This window comes from Uranotaenia lowii, chromosome 1 (genome assembly GCF_029784155.1).
Source record: "Uranotaenia lowii strain MFRU-FL chromosome 1, ASM2978415v1, whole genome shotgun sequence".
NCBI classification, from domain to species: domain Eukaryota; kingdom Metazoa; phylum Arthropoda; class Insecta; order Diptera; family Culicidae; genus Uranotaenia; species Uranotaenia lowii.
In genome coordinates this window covers 31336749-31359347 of record NC_073691.1, presented here as the reverse complement: position 1 = coordinate 31359347, position 22599 = coordinate 31336749, and the positions used below count along the sequence as shown (strand labels likewise).

The 22599-nt window shown below is 39.4% G+C and overlaps 1 protein-coding gene across 2 annotated transcripts in view; it reads left to right on the top strand.

Annotated features, from left to right (window-relative positions):
* LOC129746674 (mucin-5AC-like) overlaps positions 1-22599 on the top strand; it is a 267526-nt gene that overhangs the window by 163272 nt on the left and 81655 nt on the right. Inside the window, exons 3-9 of one of the 2 annotated variants that reach the window (XM_055740621.1) lie at positions 408-666; positions 735-1044; positions 7718-7922; positions 7986-8437; positions 8501-8781; positions 8839-9919; positions 9981-14970. In XM_055740621.1, coding sequence (XP_055596596.1) covers positions 408-666; positions 735-1044; positions 7718-7922; positions 7986-8437; positions 8501-8781; positions 8839-9919; positions 9981-14970 — 7578 coding nt within the window. Of the gene's footprint in view, positions 1-407; positions 667-734; positions 1045-7717; positions 7923-7985; positions 8438-8500; positions 8782-8838; positions 9920-9980; positions 16192-22599 lie in introns of both variants that reach the window. The other variant, XM_055740548.1, reaches the window with a different exon arrangement.

The following is a 22599-nucleotide window of genomic DNA, read 5'->3' as shown; positions in this document are numbered from 1 at the left end:
TCCAGGGTCTAGTCAAAATTCATCGGAACATGTAGGCCTACATTTTTTTTCGAACAAAGAATGATAACTACGTAGCAAGGCCACGGATTGTTGAACAAAAACTGCAGACAGTGCTTTTTATGTTTTTGTTTCGTAATGTCTAGCAAATCGAAGGCAGCCATGATCGATTAGCGTATGACAACTAACGAATGTCTGAATCACTTTGGCTCTAGCTGTTTATGGATTTTTTTTAGTAGGCATATGCATAACATATTTTCGATTTTCATTCTTAGAAGACTGTACTATCAAATGTAAAATTATCAGTTTTGTTAAAATTTTAAATTCTTATGCGTTCAAGGCACAAAACAGCATCATTGAAACATTTTCATGAAATCTAACCTGATTTTTTTTAATTTTTTTCCTTCCAGCTTCAACGAGGAGCGGCAACATGGTTGTTTCTTGTGCTAGCGATCGTCGGTGCGGGCCATCGACTGTCGCAGGCGGCAGAAAACAACCAAAGGGTCGTATGCTACTACACAAACTGGTCCGTCTATCGACCGGGAACCGCCAAATTCAACCCGCAAAACATCAACCCCTACCTGTGTACCCACTTGATCTACTCGTTCGGAGGATTCACCAAGGAGAACACCCTGAAACCGTACGACAAGTATCAGGACATTGAACAAGGTTTGCTTTTTATCTAAATTCTAAAATTTTTCAAAACTAGGAGTTAAACATCATTTTCAATTTTCCAGGCGGCTTTGCCAAGTTCACCGGACTGAAGACGTACAACAAGAACCTGAAAACGATGCTGGCCATCGGTGGATGGAACGAGGGATCGTCAAGGTTTTCGCCACTGGTTGCGGATCCGGAACGGAGGGCCCAATTTGTTAGGAATTCCATTAAGTTTCTGAGACAGAATCACTTCGATGGGTTGGATCTGGACTGGGAATATCCCGCCTTCCGGGATGGATCAAAGCCGAAGGATCGGGAGAACTACGCCCAACTGGTGCAGGAACTGCGAGAGGAATTCGATCGGGAATCGTCGAAAACTGGTAGACCGAGGTAAGTTCCATTTTTTATACGAAATATTTGTCGTTAGGATGAGATTCTGGACACTTAAACTTATGATGAAAGCTTCCTGAGGGTAATTTTCTCCTTTTTCGATATAGTTTAACGTCTGAGCCACATCTCTGGATTCACTCAAGTGTCATAGTTAACCTCTACGAGTTTTGAATTTACTTTTCCAATGATTTAAAAAATGAAGCCGATTGTCCAAGTATTTGTAGATTATCCAACAAATATTCAGATAAAGAGTTCCAATATCTCAATCCAATAACGAACTCTAACATTTTCAAGTTTATCTTCGGCGTGCCGAATCGTCCGAACCATCCGAGTCATCGGAACCGTCCGAATCGTTCAAACCGTTCGTCCGAAACGTCCAAATCGTCCGAATAGTCGGAACTGTACGAACTGTCCGAGTTGTCCGAACCGTCCAATCGTTCAAACCGTTCAAACTGTCTAAACCGTCCGAATAGTCCGAAACGCCCAAATCGTCTGTATTGTCGACACTGTATGAACTGTCCGAACCGTCCGAATTGTTCGAACCATTTGAATCGTCCGAACCGTCCGAATCGTCCAAACCGTCCGAATCGTCCGAATCGTTCGAACAGTCAAAATCGTCCGAGCCAGTTGAGTCGTCTGAACCGTCCAAATCGTCCGAACCGTCCGAATCGTTCAAACCGTCCGAATCGTCCAAACCATCTGAACCGTTCGAATTGTCCGAACCGTTCAAACCGACCGAATCGTCCAAACCGTCCGAATCGTCCAAACCGTCCGAATCGTCCGAACAGTCAAAATCGTCTGAACCATTTGAGTCGCCTGAACCGTCCGAACCGTCCGAATCGTTCAAACCGTCCGAATCGTCCAAACCGTCAGAATCGTCCGAATCGTCCGAACAGTCAAAATCGTCTGAACCATTTGAGTCGTCTGAACCGTCCGAATCGTCCAAACCGTCCGAATCGTTCAAACCGTCCGAATCGTCCAAACCGTCTGAACCGTTCGAATCGTCCGAACCGTTCAAACCGACCGAATCGTCCAAACCGTCCGAATCGTCCGAACAGTTCAAATCGTTCGAACCATCCAAATCTTCCAAATCGTCCGAATTGTTCGAACTTTTCTAACCGTCTGAATCGTCCGAACCGTCCAAAAATTCCAAACCGTCCGAACCGTTCGAACCTGTCCGAATCGTCCAAGTTATGTGAACCGTACAAACCGTTCGAACCGTTCGCATCATCCAAATAGTCCCAACCGTACGAGTCGATTGAATAGTATGAACCGTCTAAGTAATTTGAACCGTTCGGACAATTAAGATGGTACCGGAAAAAGTTATGAAAAACACCTCACTTGAAAAACGAGTCGCTATGACTATAACTATGAATACTTCCTAAAAAATTCTACCCTTCTATCCGTCCATAAAATTTCATAATCTTGAGATGTTCAAACTAGAAAGGACACTTTTTACCGATAAGCTTGCTATAAAATATGGTCCACCTACGGTCCCTTCTGGCCAACGAGATAATAGTTGCACTCCGTGATTGGTCCGAGATAATCAACATTGCTTAATAAACCAAATAAAAGATTGCTGGAAACTAGCGATACAATCTCTTTGTACAGTTTTGAGAACTTCATTCTTTAAATGTACCAATAACCAATAGGGGGGAAGGGAAATGCAGTACTTGTGATGATTTGTTTCAAGGAGACCGGCTGTAAACTGACTACTGAAACTCTTTTTGATACTGTCTTAGACCAAAAAAAGATCTGGCAAACAAAAATTAGAGGGATAATTCATGTTAGACTCTTAAATTAATTTTTTTTCTTAATAAAGCCTTCATTCGGAGAATATATTTTCAATCATTCAAACTGTATGTTAGTTATGAACAGGGCCTGCAATTTTTCTCGAGGCCCCTACGAATCATTGTTGTTTTTTTTCGATATAACAACTAATCAAAAACTCTTATAAGAGCTGTTAATTTTTAAAATTCGATTCGTAGTTTATTTAATAACTCTATCAGCTTCTATTATTCTCCAAGTTACCAAAAAATAAAAGATAGATATTGATTTTTTTTATTTCACCGTCGATAGCATGGTATTGACTGCTTCATCGGAAGCAGGATAAATATTTCCCTCGTAACAATTGGAAAGTAACATTCAGATTTCAGACTAACAATACAAAATTAAAAAAAACAACCAAAAGAGTTAAATTCAAATTTTATGGAGATATCGATATATGAGTTCAAGAGCATAATTCGAATCCTAAAATCATAAGTTTTAATAATATCTTCAAATCAATTATTGAGAAAAAATTATAAATGTAATTCATATACAAACTTAAGAAACAAAGTTACAATCAGCGCCGAAGAAGAAATTACTAAATTTGTCATTCAAAATATAAATTTTATTTCAATTTCATATTCATAAACACAAAAAAAAATCATTTCTATGTAATGTAGTGAAACTAAAAAATTGTGATACGAATTTTAAATTTAATATCAAATATTGGGAACGCAAAAACTTGTCCAATAGTTATTCCTAATGTGACACAACATTAATTTGAAAACATATTGTCAGTAAAGGTTGCCGAAAACAAATTTGCGAAAAAATTCTGACTTTCTCTAGCCTAGATATTCTGTGTTGGAAACAGCATAAATTCCTTTGAAAAGTCTTGAATAAATGAGTTTTTCATATTTCACTTAAGAAAATTCAAGAAACATTTATCAATCTTAGCATAATTTTCCAAACCAAGTCAGAAATCCTAAATTTATGTAGACATAAAATTTATTTTTTTGGAAATACGTACAAAATTTAAAAAATCTGTAAAATGTGTAGGGTCTAACACTTTCAAAAAATCGATTTTTATTGTAAAACATTTCAAGAATGTTGTGTCAAATTTTCAAGTCAATTGAATCAAAACTGTAGAAATTATAGGCCTTTATCTCCTGCAAGAAAGCAAGAGCAGAAACTTCAAACGCGTTTTTCTCGAAAGCACATTTTTTAAGTCCGTGGACATCGTCATTTGAAATCTACTTATCCGATTCTTTTCAAATTTGGAACATATTTTCTACATATAAAATACTTGACTCCAACGTTTTTCTTTTTTTTTACTTTGGGGAGATTTTACAAATGAAAATGGCGGATTTTTTCGTGAAAAATCGTAGTTTTTACTTCTAACAGCCACAAAAATTTCATAATATTTTTTTAAATTAAGTAAAAACGTTGGGGTCCAGAAAAACATCTATTAAAAATATTTTGCTCTGATTTTTTGACTTTAGATGATTTTGTGCTGAGATACAGTGTCCACCGCAAATCCTGTTTTCTAAAAGGCATCCTCGAAAGTGCTCCGTCACCGGCTCATTTTTCAATATTTTTCTACGAAAAAATTACTAAATGTTCTTTTAACAATGTTTTGTATAATGCAAAAAATTTGAATACATTTGTTTTTGTGTTTTTTTTACCCGTTAGACCCCCCCCCCCCTTAAGTAAAGTGAACAAGAAAAGCAAACAAACTGGTTGCCACAGCATTGTAAATACATGTCCGCATTTTGCTGGATTTATACACAGGAAAAAAACTGACAACTTTAGTTGGGCTAAATGTTTGGGGCTTCATCTAGTTATTTAATAAAATAATGAAATTTGAAGTTTTATTTCTCACTTCATTCATGGTTTTTTTTCTGAATAACCTCTAAGTTATGCTCAGGTTTTTCCGGATTTTGGTTTTGAAAAATTCCAAATCATATGCTCAGATTTTACCAAGTTTAGAAAAAATGCTTTTGATTTGCCTGACCTTCATAAATGCGTTAAAAGTTCTGCAATACACACTCTAGGGAATCCTTTTAGCTTATATTCGAGTGAAACTATTCGAGATATAATTCCACGAGGCCTCCTTAGTTGTTATATTTAACATTCTAAATCCGATTTCCAAGTTTTTATTTCCTTTCTTAGGTTTCTAGTGCTTGGTATGATTAAAGTAATGTTAATTTTTTGACTCGGGGGCTTCCGTTATTTTAAAAGTGATTTAGGACTTTCTGGACAACTAAAGCTTTTCAGTATATCACAAATAAATTAATCAGCTTCTCTTTGATTCCTATTTTCAATGATTTTCCACAGGAATTCAAATATTGATCAGGGATTTGTGTTTAAACTGATGCCCAAGAAAATTTTCGGAACATTTTTCCAGATCTAAAATGTTAAATTCTTAATGCACTAAAATTGTCCATTTTCTGATCATTTTAGCGTTCCCGGAAATGGAGAAATCTGCCAATCCTTTTCCAGGGAATTTTCGGGATCCCGGGAAAAACTGAAAATGAAGATTTTAACACTCTACTGCATATGAAACTTTATCTATACAGTATTTTTAATGTTTTAGGACTTAGAATTGCAAAACATTTCAAACTTTTTTAATGCCTCAAAAATTCAATAGAAAGATTTTCCACTACCGATAGAAGTTGGTTAGCTAGATCAAATCACTTTAGTTCTCACACATTTCTGTCATTGCTTTGCCGATGATCTTTGCTACTGTAAACAGTTTGTGATACAGAAGTTCTAAAAGATGACTGTTGTGAAATAAATATAACATTTAATTTTTTTTGTAGCGTTCCTTAATTGGAATTGTTTGGTTTAATAGATTCCTTAGCGTTTTCACAAAATTTTCGAACGAAAAAAAAAATGGTTAATCAAATTCACTAGTTTTGAGAAAAAAAAATTTTTTCGTTATAAATAAAAAAAAACTATCCTTTTCCTTGCTCAAATTGATCCATTTTTCCAATCTAGATCATGTAAATTGTTAGTAGGTCATTTATAGTACATATTGGATTCGGGAACTCCCGGGATATTTTAGCGGTTTCCGGGATTCAGAAGTTCCTGATATTTTTTATTTCCGGGAATTTCCTATCGGAAAATTCCGGATAGGACAATCTACTTTTTAGGTTTTGATGGATTTTTCTCAAATACTTGGGCATCTTCTAAATGTCGGAAGATCAAACGACATCCATCGGAAATGCGAAAACATCTTTTTCGGCTTCCTCTTAAGATTTACACACATCCAGATTGTTTTTGAAACTGATGATGGCAAGTTGTTCCGAATGTGCACTGAACCTCACAGGATCCTTTATTTGCTCCTACTTCATCACAAGTGATTAAATAAATTTTAGGAATTTCGGTTGGAGAAATTTTTTTAAGCTGCTAATTAAACCAAGACCTACTTTGAACTTCTCACTTTACACCGATAAGGCCGATAAATTAAGTAACAAACATAAACAACGGTAATCAATTTCCTTATGAAAATGAAATTTCCAATTCTATTATTTGGGAGCACTTATAACAAAAACAGTCGTAAGTGTAATACATCGTTGTAACGTTATAAATCAAGCTTTCCAAAACATATTGATATGTGTGACATTAGAGCTAAAAAAAGAGAAAATAACATTTGAAAAATGAAGAAAATCGAAAAAATCGAAATTTCAAAGATTTTGGAAGCGATCTTTTACTGTTCGTAATTGTCCAGACTAAGATTATATATTTTAGCTACGCTACGATAGTTTTAGATACGCGATAACCAGTTCTGAAAAGTTAAGCTCCGCCCACTTGCGCCGAAAAAAATTAGAGCGCCTTAAAAGTTGTTCCGTATTTAGTTTTTTGTCTCATTTACCGTGGAGAATTTCCTTGAAAATAAATCTTTCTTAATAGCAACCTAACATATCTCCCATAGGGTAGCGGTTTTAAAGCTCACTGCTCAGATATTATTTATTTTCTTCGAAAAAAAAATACATTTTCGAAATGAACCGATTTTTGAGTCTTGAGATCTGTAACACAGATTTACATAAGTTCAGAAGAACAACTTTCTAAATTGCTATCGTTTTCGGAATGAGCGGAAAGAGCAAAAAGCAAAATAATGTATACTTGTAGCCTAATTTTAAAATTTCTTTTCATATTATGCTGTATTTAGGGCATTGGAATGGAAATCAAGATAAGTGATTTACATAGTTGACCTTCTAACATGGATGCATAATGTTGTTTGAAAACATAAGAAACTTAACCCTTTAATGCATAGTGTTGTTTTAAAACAACACTAATCTAAATCCAAATATCTCGGAAACGCGCGGAAATTTTTTAAAGATGTATGGACAAAAAATGTTCTTGAGATTAAAAGGAATTAGCCCATGGTATTTTTTATTACGGTATTTCATTGTTTTTGTGAGATATCGAACAAAATAGGCGGAAAAAATGCAAAATTCAAATTTATTTATTTTTTCGAAAAAAATAGTTTTTGGAAAATTGCTGATATTTCTTCAGATTCGCAAATTCTATCAAATTTTTTAACCTCAATCAATCACAAACACTTTCCTGCACCCAATTGAGAAGGTTTTGAAGAAATTTGCAAAATCGTATTGAAATGAGTTAAGAATTTCAAAAAATATTTTTCAAGTTTGATGAGCCATAACTTTTACAATACTCAAAAAAACGACGTCTAACCTCTTGAGTTATGTTATTCGAATTAAAATGTTATTATTTCACTGAATCAATAACTGATATTCCCATTTCAAAAAAGTCATGCATTAAAGGGTTAAATCAAATAATCTAGAAAACGCATTAGGATCGGATTAGACATTTGCATATTGGCAAAAATGTCAAAATTTCTTCAATTAAAAAATTTCAAACTTACTTTTTTTTCTCTCCACAGACTGATCCTCACCATGGCCGTCCCGGCGGGTACCGAGTACATCGAGAAGGGCTACGACGTGCAGAAGCTGAACAAATATCTGGACTGGTTCAATCTGCTAACCTACGACTATCACAGCGCCTACGAGCCGGCCGTCAACCACCATTCGCCTCTCTATCCACTGGAAGAACCTTCAGAGTACAACTTCGATTCCGATTTGAACATTGTAAGTTTAAATCCTAAATCAATATTATATTCAAAAACTTTAACTTGCTTTTGGTTTTTGTAGGATCACAGCATCAAGTTCTACCTGAACGCTGGAGCCGACCGGGAAAAGTTGGTTCTGGGAATCCCAACCTATGGTCGCTCCTACACTCTGTACAATCCGGATGCAACGGAAATCGGTTCTCCGGCTGATGGTCCCGGTGAGCAGGGTGACGCCACTCGAGAGAAGGGTTATTTGGCTTACTACGAAATTTGTACCGCCGTTAAGGATGATCCGGAGTGGACCGTGGTGCAGCCGAATGCGAATGCGATGGGTCCGTATGCCTTCAAGGGTAACCAGTGGGTTGGCTACGATGATGAGGAAATCGCCCGGAAGAAGGCTAAATATGTAGCCGAAAATGGTCTGGGAGGTATTATGTTCTGGTCCATTGATAACGACGATTTCCGAGGAACCTGCCACGGAAAGCCGTATCCGATCATTGAGGCTGCCAAGGAGACACTACTTGCTAGCACTGAGTAATCTATTGATTTGTATTTTTCAATCTGTTGTGTATTCTAATTTGTTAATTTTTCTCATAGTTTGGGCGCCAATGACATCATTTCTTCGAGCCGACCTCGGAAACCATCGCGATCGCGTAGTCGAACTCGTACCAACAACAGTAGCACTAACCAGAACAGATTGAGCACGGAAAACAATAACGAGATCAAATCGTCGTTCAAAAGTTCCCAGTCACGTAAGAATACTCGACCAACTGCACGTCCAACCACTACCACAACGAGCACAACGACGGAAGGTTCCCTGTATATTGGGGGACGCACAACAACGCCACAACCACCGACGACCCCAGATCCAGGAGCAGGTCAGTAATTCAAACAATCGAAAGATTTCAAGTTTTAAACTCCTATTTAATTAACAGATTTCAAGTGTACCGACGAAGGATTCTTCCCACATCCACGCGATTGCAAGAAGTACTTCTGGTGTTTGGACGCTCCGGCCTTAGGACTGGTGGCTCACCAGTTTACCTGCCCCTCGGGATTGGTGTTCAACAAGCTGGCTGATTCGTGTGACTATGCTCGTAACGTGATCTGTTCGAAACAGACAACGACCACCACTACCTCAACAACTTCTACCTCGACGACTACGACCACCACAACGCCATCACCAAGGCCCCGAGTTACGGCTTCCACATCGAGGAACAATTTCTTCAATCGAGCGATAACGTCCACAACGACTACGGAGCCCTCGATTGAGGCCGAATACTCCGATGAGGAAGAGAATGAAGAAACTCAGCCAGAGGAAGACCCAAAGGTCATCAAAGAGCTGATTGCCTTGATCAAGAAGGTCGGTGGTATTGAGGAACTTGAAAGACAACTACAGGCTCAGGAAGATGGTACGGTTGTACTTAAGGATGGCCAAACCGATCAAATTTCAACTACCCCATCTACAATCAGTAAGAGTTTGTATGAACGAGTATTGAGCCGTGCTGGAAATGGTTTGCAGAAGTTCCGACCTGCTTTGACGTTCACTCAAACGGACAAGTCGGGTTCGACAGAAAACAAATATTCATCGGTGGTGAGAAATGGCTACAGTAACAGCCGCCTGGGTCCTCAAAACGAAGGCATTGAACAGCTACCGGAGTTTGAGGGAGTTTTCAAGGAACGTCCCAAATACGTCACTCTGAATCGGCCCAAAATCAACAAATCCAGCTTAGAAGAGGATGACGAGGAAGAGCGCTACGATGAAGAAGACGGATACGCGGAAGAGGAAAACCAACCTTCGACAAGGGTTTCACTTCGTCCTACAAACAGTCCGAAATACGTTAGCATCCAGCGACAACGACCGACTACAACGGCAGGTGAAGATGACGTTGAAGAAGACGAGGAGGAAGAAAGTGCCCCAGCACCGCAACAGCAATACAGCAGCGTCAATCGGAATCGATTCCGACAGACCACCACAACGGAAGAACCGGTTGAAGAAGTGGAACGGACGCCGAACCGGTAAGTTGAAAGTCAAACAGGTTTTACAGCCTCTTGAATGTAATACTGTTTTCGGTTTTAGGTACAACACCATCGATCGTCGACGAACGACCGCCCAATCTAACCGGCTGCAGGAGGGTGATAAAGATGATGTAGGCACTGATTCATCTCTATACGTACCATCTACCGATTACCAAAGCATTTACACTACATCGTCCACAACCGATGCACCAGAACAGCTCATCACTTTCACCACACGACAGTATGCTAGCGTAGAACGTAGCAGCACACCAGAAGCGCCACAGACTGGCCCGAGTGCTACGGATCTACCACAGACCATATTACCAATCACCACCACCACCACTTCTCCCCCATCCAAAAATGCGGGCAGTTTTGCCCAACTCCTTAATACAGACTTACTTCAGACGGAACCTCCCAGCAAGGAGGGACCGATCGAAACTTTTTCAGGACTAGGTTTAAGCAAGACGGCAGCGGCAGACTTTGACGGCGGCGCTACGACGGACGACTCGGTGACCCAAGTAGATAATAGCAAGAACGATCAGACCTACGAGGTAACTACCATACTAAACCTAGGTGAAAGCGATAATGGTATTAGCGTTAGCGCGTTGGATTCGAGTGTGTTTAGTAGTAATGTTGGTTCTAGTGTTGGTGATAGCGTTAATCCTAGCTCTCAGGTGCGCGAAGATCTGACGACTTTGCGCAGTAACGAAGTCCCCATTACGACCACTGGTGTTCCTTCCACAACGGCTATCGTTAGCGAGCCCAAACTGACCAGTACTAACGAAGAACAGTCCAATTTGGTTTATAAATTCCCATCAAGAACTAGGAAAACTACCACTACCGCTAGTCCTCAGGAGGTTGTAACTAATAGCCAAGATCCCGAATTAACCCCAACACAGGCTGCTCCACGGCCTTTTGGTGGAGCAGTTCGGCGAACTCGGCCAACGCGGCGTCCGGTGACTACGGCTTCAACGACGACTCTCGCACCGGAAGATTCGACAACGCTACGTTCGGTTAAGGTGAGTTTTGCCAACAACGGTCAAAGATTCGATGTTTCCTCGGCTAGACGTAGGATCGGTGTTGCTAGTTCACCTGCCGTCTCAAACCCTAGCAGCAACGAAGTTACGGATGCTCGGGAGTTTGTCGACAGTGAACCGAGTCTACGGCCAACTCGGCCCCGGGGATTCCGTGGTCGGGTTCGGTTTGGATCCTCTACGGAAGCCAATGTTGTTTTGAATGAGGCACCAGCCGTCGTGGAACAACCACGAAGGCCCGCCTCCGATACTTTCGCACGCAATCGTTTTTCATTGAATCGCGCTTCTAGCCGAGTACCTGAAGCCACAACTACTACTACCACAGTTGCTGCTACTTCTTCTTCCACTGCCAAAACTACCACTCCGGAGCAGCCTGTTGAGCAATCAACTGCTAGGGCTTCGCTGAGAAGGTTAAATTTTAATTTGTACAACGGCCGAGGAAGTACTGACCAAACTAGCAGTACTACTCCGGAGCCAGAAATCGAAACCGAATCACCGGTTGCTAATTTGGACTTGAAATCCCACAGCAACATTAACGAAGAGCTGTTCAAAACTCAGGAACGAATTTTGCTTACACTGGGTACAGCTTTGCAGTACGGTTTCAGCAACAGAAACGAACTGAACGCTAGACGAATTCAGGAAAGTCAAGCGCAGCTTACCAAAGGAACGGTCGAAGATTCTCCCATTACGAATATCGTTCGTGACCGCCCGATCATCAAGAGTCGAACACAGTCCGAAGATACTATCGACAATAAACTAGCCGAAGATGTTAATGAGATGGCAACCGAGAGTGTAACTTCGGAACGAACTGTGTCTAATTTCGAGAGTACCGCCAGTGAAACGGAACGTAGCAGTGACTACACCACAGTTTACAATGTTAACGCAGCTGAAGTTGAAACTACTACACCTGGACAGCGAAAGTTCTTCGGTGCTATACGCGGACGTCAGCCCACCACTACGGAAACGAATGAAACAACGCTGAAAGTAGTCTTGTCCGAAGTCAATACCAACAAAACATTCATTCCTGGACGTTCACGTCCCACGCGGCCAAGTCGTTTCCGTGCTTCAACAGCTAGTTCAGCTGAGACTTTGAACGAAGCTTCCACCCTCAGATCTAAGTTCGCTTCTAGGAAAACGACCATCGCCCCAAGTAGCAACGCCATCGTTAACGAAGACGCCGAAAAAACTTCCCGAAGACCTTCGCCATTCGTTCGAAGACGTTTGACGTTGTCCACCACTTCCGCGTCTCCCGTAGTTTCGGTAGCTGACAGCAATGATGTAACGGAAAAACCATCGGGTATTTCTACGACCGTCACCAGAAGACGCCTGGGCCGTCGACGTCCGGAAGCACTGGTATCGACGTCCGAAGCTCCAGCAGTGGTTGAAGCAAAACCTCGTGAGCGCAATACGCTTGTCAATCGTCGGCAGCGACTTCAGTTTGGAAGAACAACTACAACCTCGTCGACTACCGAGCAACCTACGACGCTTCTTCGTGCCGCCACGACTACAGCCGAGCCATTCACAGCTGATGTCACCTACCCGGACAGTGCGGTAGGAAATTCCGATTTCACCACGATTATTTCTGAAGTTTCGAATGAGATTGAATCAACTTTCCTTACCAATGAGGTTCTTAGCAGTGATAATCTTCTGCGCCAAGAAATTCCAGAGTCCCGCGATGAAAACAACTCTGAAGAAACTACCGAACTTCTTTCCACGGCCATTACACCAGAACCTTCAACAGAATCACCAAAAGTCACTCCAACTCGTCGTAACGCTAAACCCGCTAACGGTCAACAGCGATTGAACGATAGTCAGCAAATTGAGTCGGAAGTTATTCCCAGCAGAAGCCCGGCTCGCTTTGGAGCTACTAGGAAGAAGTTTGGTGCCTCGACGACAACGACTACAGAATCACCTGAAGTGTCTACGGTGAAGAAGTTTATTCCATCTAGGAAGAATCGTCCATCTTTCTCGGTTGCCCGCGCTAGGGCTTCCAGTACCACCGAGGAACCTTTCGAACAGGATCAGGAACAACCGAGCAGCACTACAGCACGATCGTTTGCTCCATCAAGAAGGAGGAATCAGTTGAACTTTGCTGCGAGAGCTTCAACCACATCTGCAAGTGTGAACGCCGATGAAAACGGAGAATCCTCCTCCAGCAGACCACAAACGGTAACGAGACGCCGACCTGGATTTGCAGTTAACCGAACTCCACGGCCTCAATCGTTCGAGGATTCCTTCGATAAGGGTTCGGCCAACGTGAAATCGACAACGGAACGGAAGGTAAACAGGAATTCGGTACTGCTACCGAGACGGCCGAATTTGTTCGCACGAACTACGACAACCACTACGGAAGCCTATACTGAGACGGAAACTGATGAGAAAACCACTCTGGAGGAGGAAACCAGTGCCGAACGATATGGACCGAGTACCAGGGGCTACAGCGAAATAAGGAGACCTTCGTCATCGGAAGAACGTGATGGGGTAACAGGGAGGTATAGTGGGGAAATTGGGGACGATGAAAATGAAATTCAGCGACAAGGTAAGCGATTGTTTGGATCTTTGGGTAGTGGGAATAATAACCTGGAAGAAGAAGGTGAGCAAAGTAAGGGGAGGACCTCGGGAGAGGTTGTTTCCACTGTGAGACGTCCTGGACCGAGAATTGTTGGATCCGGAGGTCGAGGATCTGCACCGGGAAGTAACACCAGGTTCATTTTCAAGAATAATCAACCAATTGAAGGATCTAGCACTACAGTTAGAGCTGTTACAACTAGGACACGTAGACCATTCGGAAATATTGGAGGATACAAGCCTTCAAATGCTACCTCAGCAAATGCACCAGCAGCTGCAGGAAGTGCAACAACTGCTAGACCACGGTTCAACTTGACGACCAGGGGACGACCTGTTTTCGGAAAGCAAAGATCAACAACTGCTCCCGTTGCTTCGGGAGACGTTGAAGAGAAGAGCACCCAGCAGCGAGTCAATGAAACGCAACAAGGAACTGGTCCGTCAAGACGTTATCAACCGAGGAAGACAACCAGGAAACCGAATCTAACGACTATTTCTCTACCAGTTGGAGGAGGAAGCAGAACCAGAACAAACTTGTCATCCTTGTTCAACAGCCGCAATGCTGCAGCAGCGCAGACAACCACCGAACAAACTGCCGATACCAGTATACCAGAGACGACGCTTCCAAGTGTAGAATCACAAACACCGGTGATCCTTTCGGTACTGCCGATCGGACAGAAACCAAGCACACCACCAACACTCGATACTGAGAACGAAATCGAGAACACCACGTCATACGAAGATACAATCAACACAGTCAGAACTACCACCGAATACTACACAGCATCCGATGAAACTCTGTACACCACACTCAATACGGCAGACACAATTTACACAATTAATGATAATATCGATATTGATGATGTCAATGTATTGCAGGACCGTAGTAGGACATCAACGACCACGGTGCGACCCACGACGCTCTACCACGTGTTCTCGATCGATAAGGAGAGCGAATCGATGCCATCTTCCACAGAAATCTATCGAACGGAAGAGCAGGAAATCGAACTGCCTTCGACGAATAAGACCGACAAGCTGGTCGAGATCCATAGGGTAGTCGAGATTTATACGAAGAATACCAGCAATCCGGATGAGATTCCGACGATGCAGAAGTTGGGCGAGATCAATCGTAAGATCATCATTCGATTGGTGGAACCGAAAAACAAAACCGACGTGGAAGATAAGGAGAAGAAAAGTCGAACGCTAGTGTTTGCGGATAATATTTTCAACGTTGAGACATCGACGATCCCGCTGGAAGGGCTATTCGACGAGAAGAATGGGCGGACGGAATTTCAGACCACGGAATTGAACATGGAAGATGACGTGACTACTGTGGCGCCTCGGGTGGAAATAGAACGTATTTCCAGTTCCGATTTTGGATCTACAGAGCGCGATCATGAAGAGCTGATTACAATTACACCACTGATTGCGGAGACGGAACGCTATACACAGGTAACTACCACTTCGGCAAAGCCCGATACGGAACGAAGTGTAGATTTTGAAGAAAGTACTATGGCTGAGGAAGAGCATGAAACTGATGACTATACGTACGATGATGAGTTGCCGACGACGGCACCGGTTCAATCCTCGAGTTCAACGACGACATCAACGACGACGACGACCACAACAACGACTGAGGCTCCAACTACGACGCCACCGACGGAATCACCAGCTACCTCGACGACACAGTTTGTCCACAAGTACACGCTTCCGGCAGAATTTATATTCCAGGAACCATCCGATGAACCTGTAGCGGAGACAGAGGCTCCTACAACAACTCCAACGACAACTACGACGTCTACAACGACGACTACGACGACCACAGAAGCAACCACAACGACGACGACGACTACGGAGCCACCAACTACGTCGACGTCGACCACACCTTCGACGACTACGCCAGAGCCAAGTCCTGCAACGGAGCGTGTACGTCCGCTGGTGATTCCTAGTGCCGAAACTAAGAAGAAATACACCAAACGACCGAAGACAACTGTCTACCGACCGCAGCTTGACTTTGTCTATACCAACGAAAACTCGAGCGAGGACGAACCGGCCGTCGCCACCGAACAGGTAACTGAACCGCTTCCCAGCACCTCAACCCAAAAAGTACAAAGCACCAGTAGAAAGTACGTTCCCTCGGTTGCACTGCGCTCTAACTTTGGTGAAGGTACGTCCCACAGAAAATCCAAAGACATTCAGGTAGTACCGCTGCCGAAGGCGGCCGCATCGAAGGCCACCACGTCGAAGCCAACGACGACGAAGACTACAACGACGACCACTACGACAACCGAAGCGCCGGTCACCAAGGTCGACTTCAACATCAAATACGTCCTGCCGGTATTCAAGCCGGACTTTGACGCGCACGAGCTCAAGATCGAGAGCAAAAACGACAAGTATAGCGTTCCGCTGTCCTCCCTATACCGTCCCGACTTCAAGACTCGCGAAATCAGCGGCGAACAACGCCAAGATCGGCAGTACTCGCCCGTCTACCGACCGGAGCTCGATAACGATGAACTGACCCGTGCCCTCACCAGCGATCCCGATCCGGTAGCACTGGAAGCGGCCAGTCTGGACCGGGAAATCCTCGGCAACAGTGCCCTGGACAGTAGCAGCGAAGAGCAGCGCATCTCACACCAGCCACGAAGCCTGTCGTCGTACTGGCGAACTGGGGAGGTCAGTTAAATCATCATCGATATGGTTTAGGGATGTCAGTTCGTGAGGGAACTTCGGGAGTTCCCCGGGACAGCCGATCACTTTACGATCGGTAGAATGAGATTGCGTGCACGATAATGCTCCAATGGCGCCCTCGATTCTCGGAATGACAGATTATCTGTCGTCTTTGGGTTTCCAGGGCGAATGCATTTTTAACCCTTAATATGTATGTTTACTCAATTTTTTATGTTTTAATCCCCCCTCTCCCTGGAAAAGTGAAAAATGAGATGCCATAGATTTTAACTAATTTATTTGTTGTTTCTTCTAATCTGTTTTGTTTCTGGAAATATCCCCCTCCTTGACCCCAATTTAATCCCCGTTTTACACGCTTGTGCGAGTGTTTTTTTAGGCTTACTATGTTTGGGTGTGAGTGTGAGATTTGAATGTTTGTATGATTACCATAGCAACGAGTCGTCGCCATGGGATTTTACTAGTTTATTGTCTTAAGCGTGCAAACACGGCAATCACACACGGAATGTCTTCTCTCTTCACACAGTTCGGTTGATGTTGTTGTGGTTCTTGTTGTTGACGCACGCTTTCACTGTCTATCGTTTTCCTAACATAACCTCACTTTGTTGCACCTCTTTTTTTATTTACTGTTTGGTTTGAGCGCACACATGCGATTACATTACTGCACCTTTATTCTATCGTAGCTTTATCGTATAATAGACTCGTATTCTAGTAGTAGAATGTCTATCCAACGCTATCATCACCTAAAATGAGCGAAATCATTGTAAAACGAGCACATAAAGTTAGTAGGAGCTAAAAACGCTAGTCTATAAGTATTAGAACAAAAGATTACACGCACACACGTATGCAGAAGAATCAACAAAACAACAAACTCAAAACAAATGGTGTTGTTATAAAAAAGGTTTTAATACAATTTTATATTTATTTCGAAGCGACGAGAGGGAACACCGTTTATCAAAATACTCCGAAATACAAACAGAAGCGAAAAAAAAAAAACAAAGTAAATAAACACGAAACGCTTGCTCTTGTAACCCCTTCGAGGTCTAGGTTAGGAATTGCTCCGTCATTTGAATCGTCAAACAAGCGCAGCGAACATGAATGATTAGTGAAAGGGTTTCGTGTAAATAACATTTATTATCGAATAGTGAGTTGGAGTTAAACAAATGAAACACACACCTTAACTGTACATATTACTTAGATAGGATTATTTTTAAAAGACAAATTAAACAGTGGTAGTAGGCCATCTGTCACGATTCCAACAATCGGAGAGGAAACACAAACAAACAAACAAACAATCAGTTATCTATGCAAGCTGTTAGCACTGTTTTTTGTACAGAAAAACACTGGAACAAGCGTACGAATAGTTCATGAATGATGAAAACCAAAAACACGTACACATGTTTTTATTTTAAGTTTTAAGTACCATTTAACTTCACTCAGTAGGCTCAAAATTCGCATCTTTCGTCCGGTAGTGCGTTTACCTTTGCGGTCGTTCTTAATTTTACCGAAGTGTCATCATAAACATCATCAAACCGAAAGAAACAATCACCAATTCCGAAAACAAACGATCAACGGGAAAACAAAAACATACCGTCGCCATGCTTGATTCTTGCTGAATGTTTTTATTTGATTAGCTCTACGTTGCTTTACAAAACAAAATCAAATCAACCAAGTAAGTAAACCCCAATCATTTTTAACTGTCGACAATTAGTACTCAATTTACTTGAAATAAATTCGGATTCCATTTCCAAAGAAATTACTGTTAAAATTGATCGTTAAACGTCAAATGGATTGCCGGCCGGCATTTTCTCACGCATTAACGAAAGCCACGAAGATGAAAACCAAAACAAACCAAGTCCAACGACGATTGCGTAACAACAAATATCTACCTAGTCGGGCGAGATGCTGCAAACTGCCCATTTCAAAACGGGCAAACCGGTTGTTCCTGACCGGAATGTGTGGAACTTTAAAGCAAGCGAAAGAAATAAGCAAGGGGGGGAATGTGCGGGGTCATTTTTACTTTCGATTTCGATGGAACTGTTTTGTCGATGACGGTAACCCGAACGGTCAGTGGGATGATTAAACGGTGTTAAGTGGGTCATTGGGCTGCTAGGTGGCAAAAGCTTGCATGCAAGAGCTTAAATACAATCTAAATTGAAAAAAATCTAAAATTTAGGTTGATTCAGATCGAAAATTTGCAAAAAAACACCAACAGAATACAAAAGGTGATCCTATTCTCATCCCTCTCGGTTTGACTTCCAATTTTCAGCTGTTTGAATTTTCAAAGAATCAATAAAATTTTAACCTCAAATTTTATTTACTCCCCGCTTGGTTGATGAAAAAGGAAGTATTTGAAATTTGTTCCGGCTTTATATGATACGTTGGTACACAGAATGACTAAATATTAGTATTTGGTATAAATTTTGAACTCAAAGTTTTATATCGTTTAATAGTTTGCTCAAACCCATCAAAAATTTAGAAAATGAAGACTTAGAGACATTTTCTCTTCTGTATGTTATGCGTTGTAGGGTGGGAATTAGCTCTAAAATTTACCCTCGTGTCATTTTGTGTATCTTTGAGAGTGTCTTTTATTCTTTAAAAGCCTTAAAAAGTTAAAAAATATATCATGTTTAAAAGAAAAACACAAACTTAAAGAATATTTATCCATGTGACAGATGATACTTTTAAAACAAAAATAAGAAGCAGATTTTAAGCCTCTATTTTTTGGTAGAAAATTCGACTGGAAATATATTACGTTTCCAACGTTTCGATCCTTACTGGATCTTCTTCAGGGACAAAAAGATGTCGTTTTCTGGTGAGTGTAGACTCGACTCGGCTATACAGGACCAGCCGAGTCAACACGGCAGAAAACGGCATCTTTTCGTCCCTGAAGAAGATTCAATAAGAATCGAAACGTCGTTTTTTATTTGCTAAAAACAAAACTGTAAGCCAAAAAAATACCCCAAAAAAAATCCTCATATGAAAACATTATTTAAATGTGATTTTTGTGAATTCATTTGATTTATATGAAATCTATACTTAAATTTTAACGATGAGATATTTTTATCTTTCTTATGTCAATTATTCTGTTTTTTTTATGGATTAAGGATGCCAGAATTATTTCAGCACGTATTCGGGCTGGATAAATCTTGGCTTTTATTACTTGAAAATCTGGCAAAACCCGAGCATTAAACTTAGGAATTTCTAACCAAAAGTCCAGCAAATATGGTTAAACCCCAAAAATTACTAAACAAAAATCCAGATAAAAAAGTTTTTTATTAAAATTTTCAGCAAATTTTCAATTGTATTTCAGACTTCTAATATTCGTGAGAAACTGTAAATTTCGAGTAAAAAACATTTTTTCATTTTGAACCCTTCTTACATTTTTAGGTTGGCTTCTACGATGTTAACGTGTTCAACAAAATTGTTACATTTAGACAATTTAAAAACTTGCCAAAGACATGATTGGTTTAAAATGAAAATTATTTTTTTTTATTTCACTGCAAGGTTATCAAAAGCTAATTTTAAAGTGATTTTGATGTTGTTTAAATGTCCCGAAGAAACTATGGGTCTAAAACGCACCGTTTTGTTGTAAATAGTTTTGATCGCCTTTTTACATCGTTTTCCTTTGAATGCGTCGTCTAAACTACTTTGGTTTTGAATTTATTTTGAAGATGAACCATTATTATGATCCAAATAAAAAAAGTTAAAAAACAAATTTTGATCAAAAAAATACTTGTTTTGATCTTCAACTAAATTTGGTTCTTTTCTCAAAAATAAAGGATTTTAGACATTGATTTGATAAAAAAAAAGAGTCATTTTATATCGTTACAATTATAATAAGAAATATTTGATAACTGTAACTGTTTAAATATTGTTCAATTTTTTTTTATAATCATCCATTTGAAGCTGTCAGCATTGCAGTTTTGAATTTTAATCTCTTCAGTTAGAATCTGGATGAAAAATTCAAAAATTGAGTGTTGAGCATTTGATCTCTGTTAAAAAATAAAAAAAAGATCAAACATAAAGTGTTTCATAAGACGTTTTGGTTTTTTTTTTAATTTGGGTTTAAATCCTTGTTTCCATTCAAATTAAATTTTGACATCTTGTTGAGATCTTGTTTGAAATTCGAGTAGGTACTTCATCATGCTTTTAACTTTGGAATCATCCTGAGTTCAAATTTTGCTTCATCTCGCGACTTTTCTAGTGTTCATAAAAATAACTTATTAACTTCAAAAAGCTTTTAATTTATTTCATTTTCTGAGAATATAAAATATTTATCCCAATAGTTTCCCGAAAAAAAAATTGCACTGTATATTTGGTGTTTTTATTCAGATATAACTCATTGTTTTGAAGATTTGAAAAGAATAACTTTAAAAAAAAAATCTGGATATGTGGTTTTGCATTTTTCAACTTAAAATCCAAGCAGAATCCAGTGATTATTTGAAGAAAATTGAAGAAGAAAATAAGAAAAAAAACCCGAGATTTCATTTTTTATCGAACACGTCAGTTCACCAGCTTTCGTGTCGTTTTTCAAACTCCCGAGAACAATAATTTAGCTAAAGCTGGTTTGAAAAGAGCTGAGCAAAATTTTAATTTTCCTTTTTTTTATTTGAATAAACCTAGCAAAATACGATTTTTTCTTTTACAATATTCTAGCAACCGTTGATTGTTTCACTTTGAAAACCTGGACATATGCTTAAAAAATCCGGGAAATCTGGAATGCTTACCCTACTCTAGATAATATATCGCTTTTTACTAGTTTTTGAATATATTTTGAATTTTTTTGATGAGGTTACAGCTAATCAAACATTTTTAAATACTTTTTTCACAATAATAAAATTTAAAGGATTCTGCGATAGCTGGACTGACTTTTTTTAGCTTTGTCCGAATTTGTATTAATATCAGTAAGTAATTATAAGTTTTCGGAGAACGAATATGTAGAATCTAAATATCAGCATTTCTCATTTTCATTCAGTACAAACGTCGTGTTAAATTACAAGATAACTTAAAACTTACATTATTCGTGAGGAACTTTTTGAATGTGCAATTTATAGAAAGTTTCATATTTACCTCATTTAATGACAAGACGTTTTTAATTATCACTCGAAATTTTTAACCGGGCAATATCCGAGTTAAATTAACAGATATTCTTGAAATTAAAAAAAAACTTGAAAAAACACAAAACAAATCATTCGAAACTATGAGTTTTCTGAAGCTTTGCTGGAAACAAAATAAATAAAAATGGGCAACCTAGAATGCTTATTTTACAAGTATGAGTATAATTATAAAAGTATGGAAAAACCCTACTGAAGTTGCTAAAATTTTATCAATCGGCAACACTGAATTTCTCTATTAATTGTCTTTTCCAAATCCATTATAAGATCGGAAACTCGAATTGAACTTTTTCCATCTGATAGAATGTCTTATATTATTGATTCAAGTTACTTCTATTTTATAATTATCTTCTGCTGAAGAAAATTTTCCAATTCACCGTCCATTTTCAAATAATGTTCATCATAAAAACATTCTCGTAGTTGAATTGCAAATTTTAATGAGTGTTTTTTTAAATGAATGTTTAAATTTTTTAAAACTTGTCTTCTACTAGATTTCAAAACTGAGATTAAATTCATTGAGATTTTCAAGTCTTGTGTTTTTTTTAGATTGATGATTTTTCTGAGTATTGAGAATTCAAGATCAAATTGGGTAGTACTAAATTTGTTTGGATTCCTTATTTGATTTTTAAATTTCTTAATTACTTAATTGCTGATTCCATGTTTGAAACATCTTATCAATATTTCAATTTAATGTTTCCAACTTCTGTCGCATTTGGAAGAACATTTTCAGAAAAGCTTGATTTTTTTTAAATATTTGATCTAATGAGAATCTTTACCTTAATTGAAAATTGAAATAGCTATTACATTCAAAATTTTTGACACATTACGCGAAAACGTGTTTTGTAATTTGAATATATGAAATTAAAATAAACATTTTGATAAAAAATATTAAATAGTTTGCGATTCTTCTTTTGGCTCTCATTGTAACTTTGATTCCCAATTTTTCATTTGATTTTTTTTGTTAATTTGTTTTTAAAATCTTTATTTTATTAAATTTTTTTTTTCAAATAAACGAAAAAGTTTTTTATGAGAAGAAGAAGACCAATATTTGAAGAACATCAGCTCGGGTTAGATTTAAAAAAGAAACTTATAAACATTAGTCCATTCGCAGGAAATTAAAAAAAAAGTTTTTCGTGGTGGTCCCACAGGCCTATCTGGGTCCTTCCGCCAGCCTTTTGCAATTTGTTCTTTTTCGATTTGTACAGACTGACTTACATATATTTGATATCGACTTTATGCTGTTATCTTTTTATTGAAATAAACCTCAAGCTATTCATCCCAA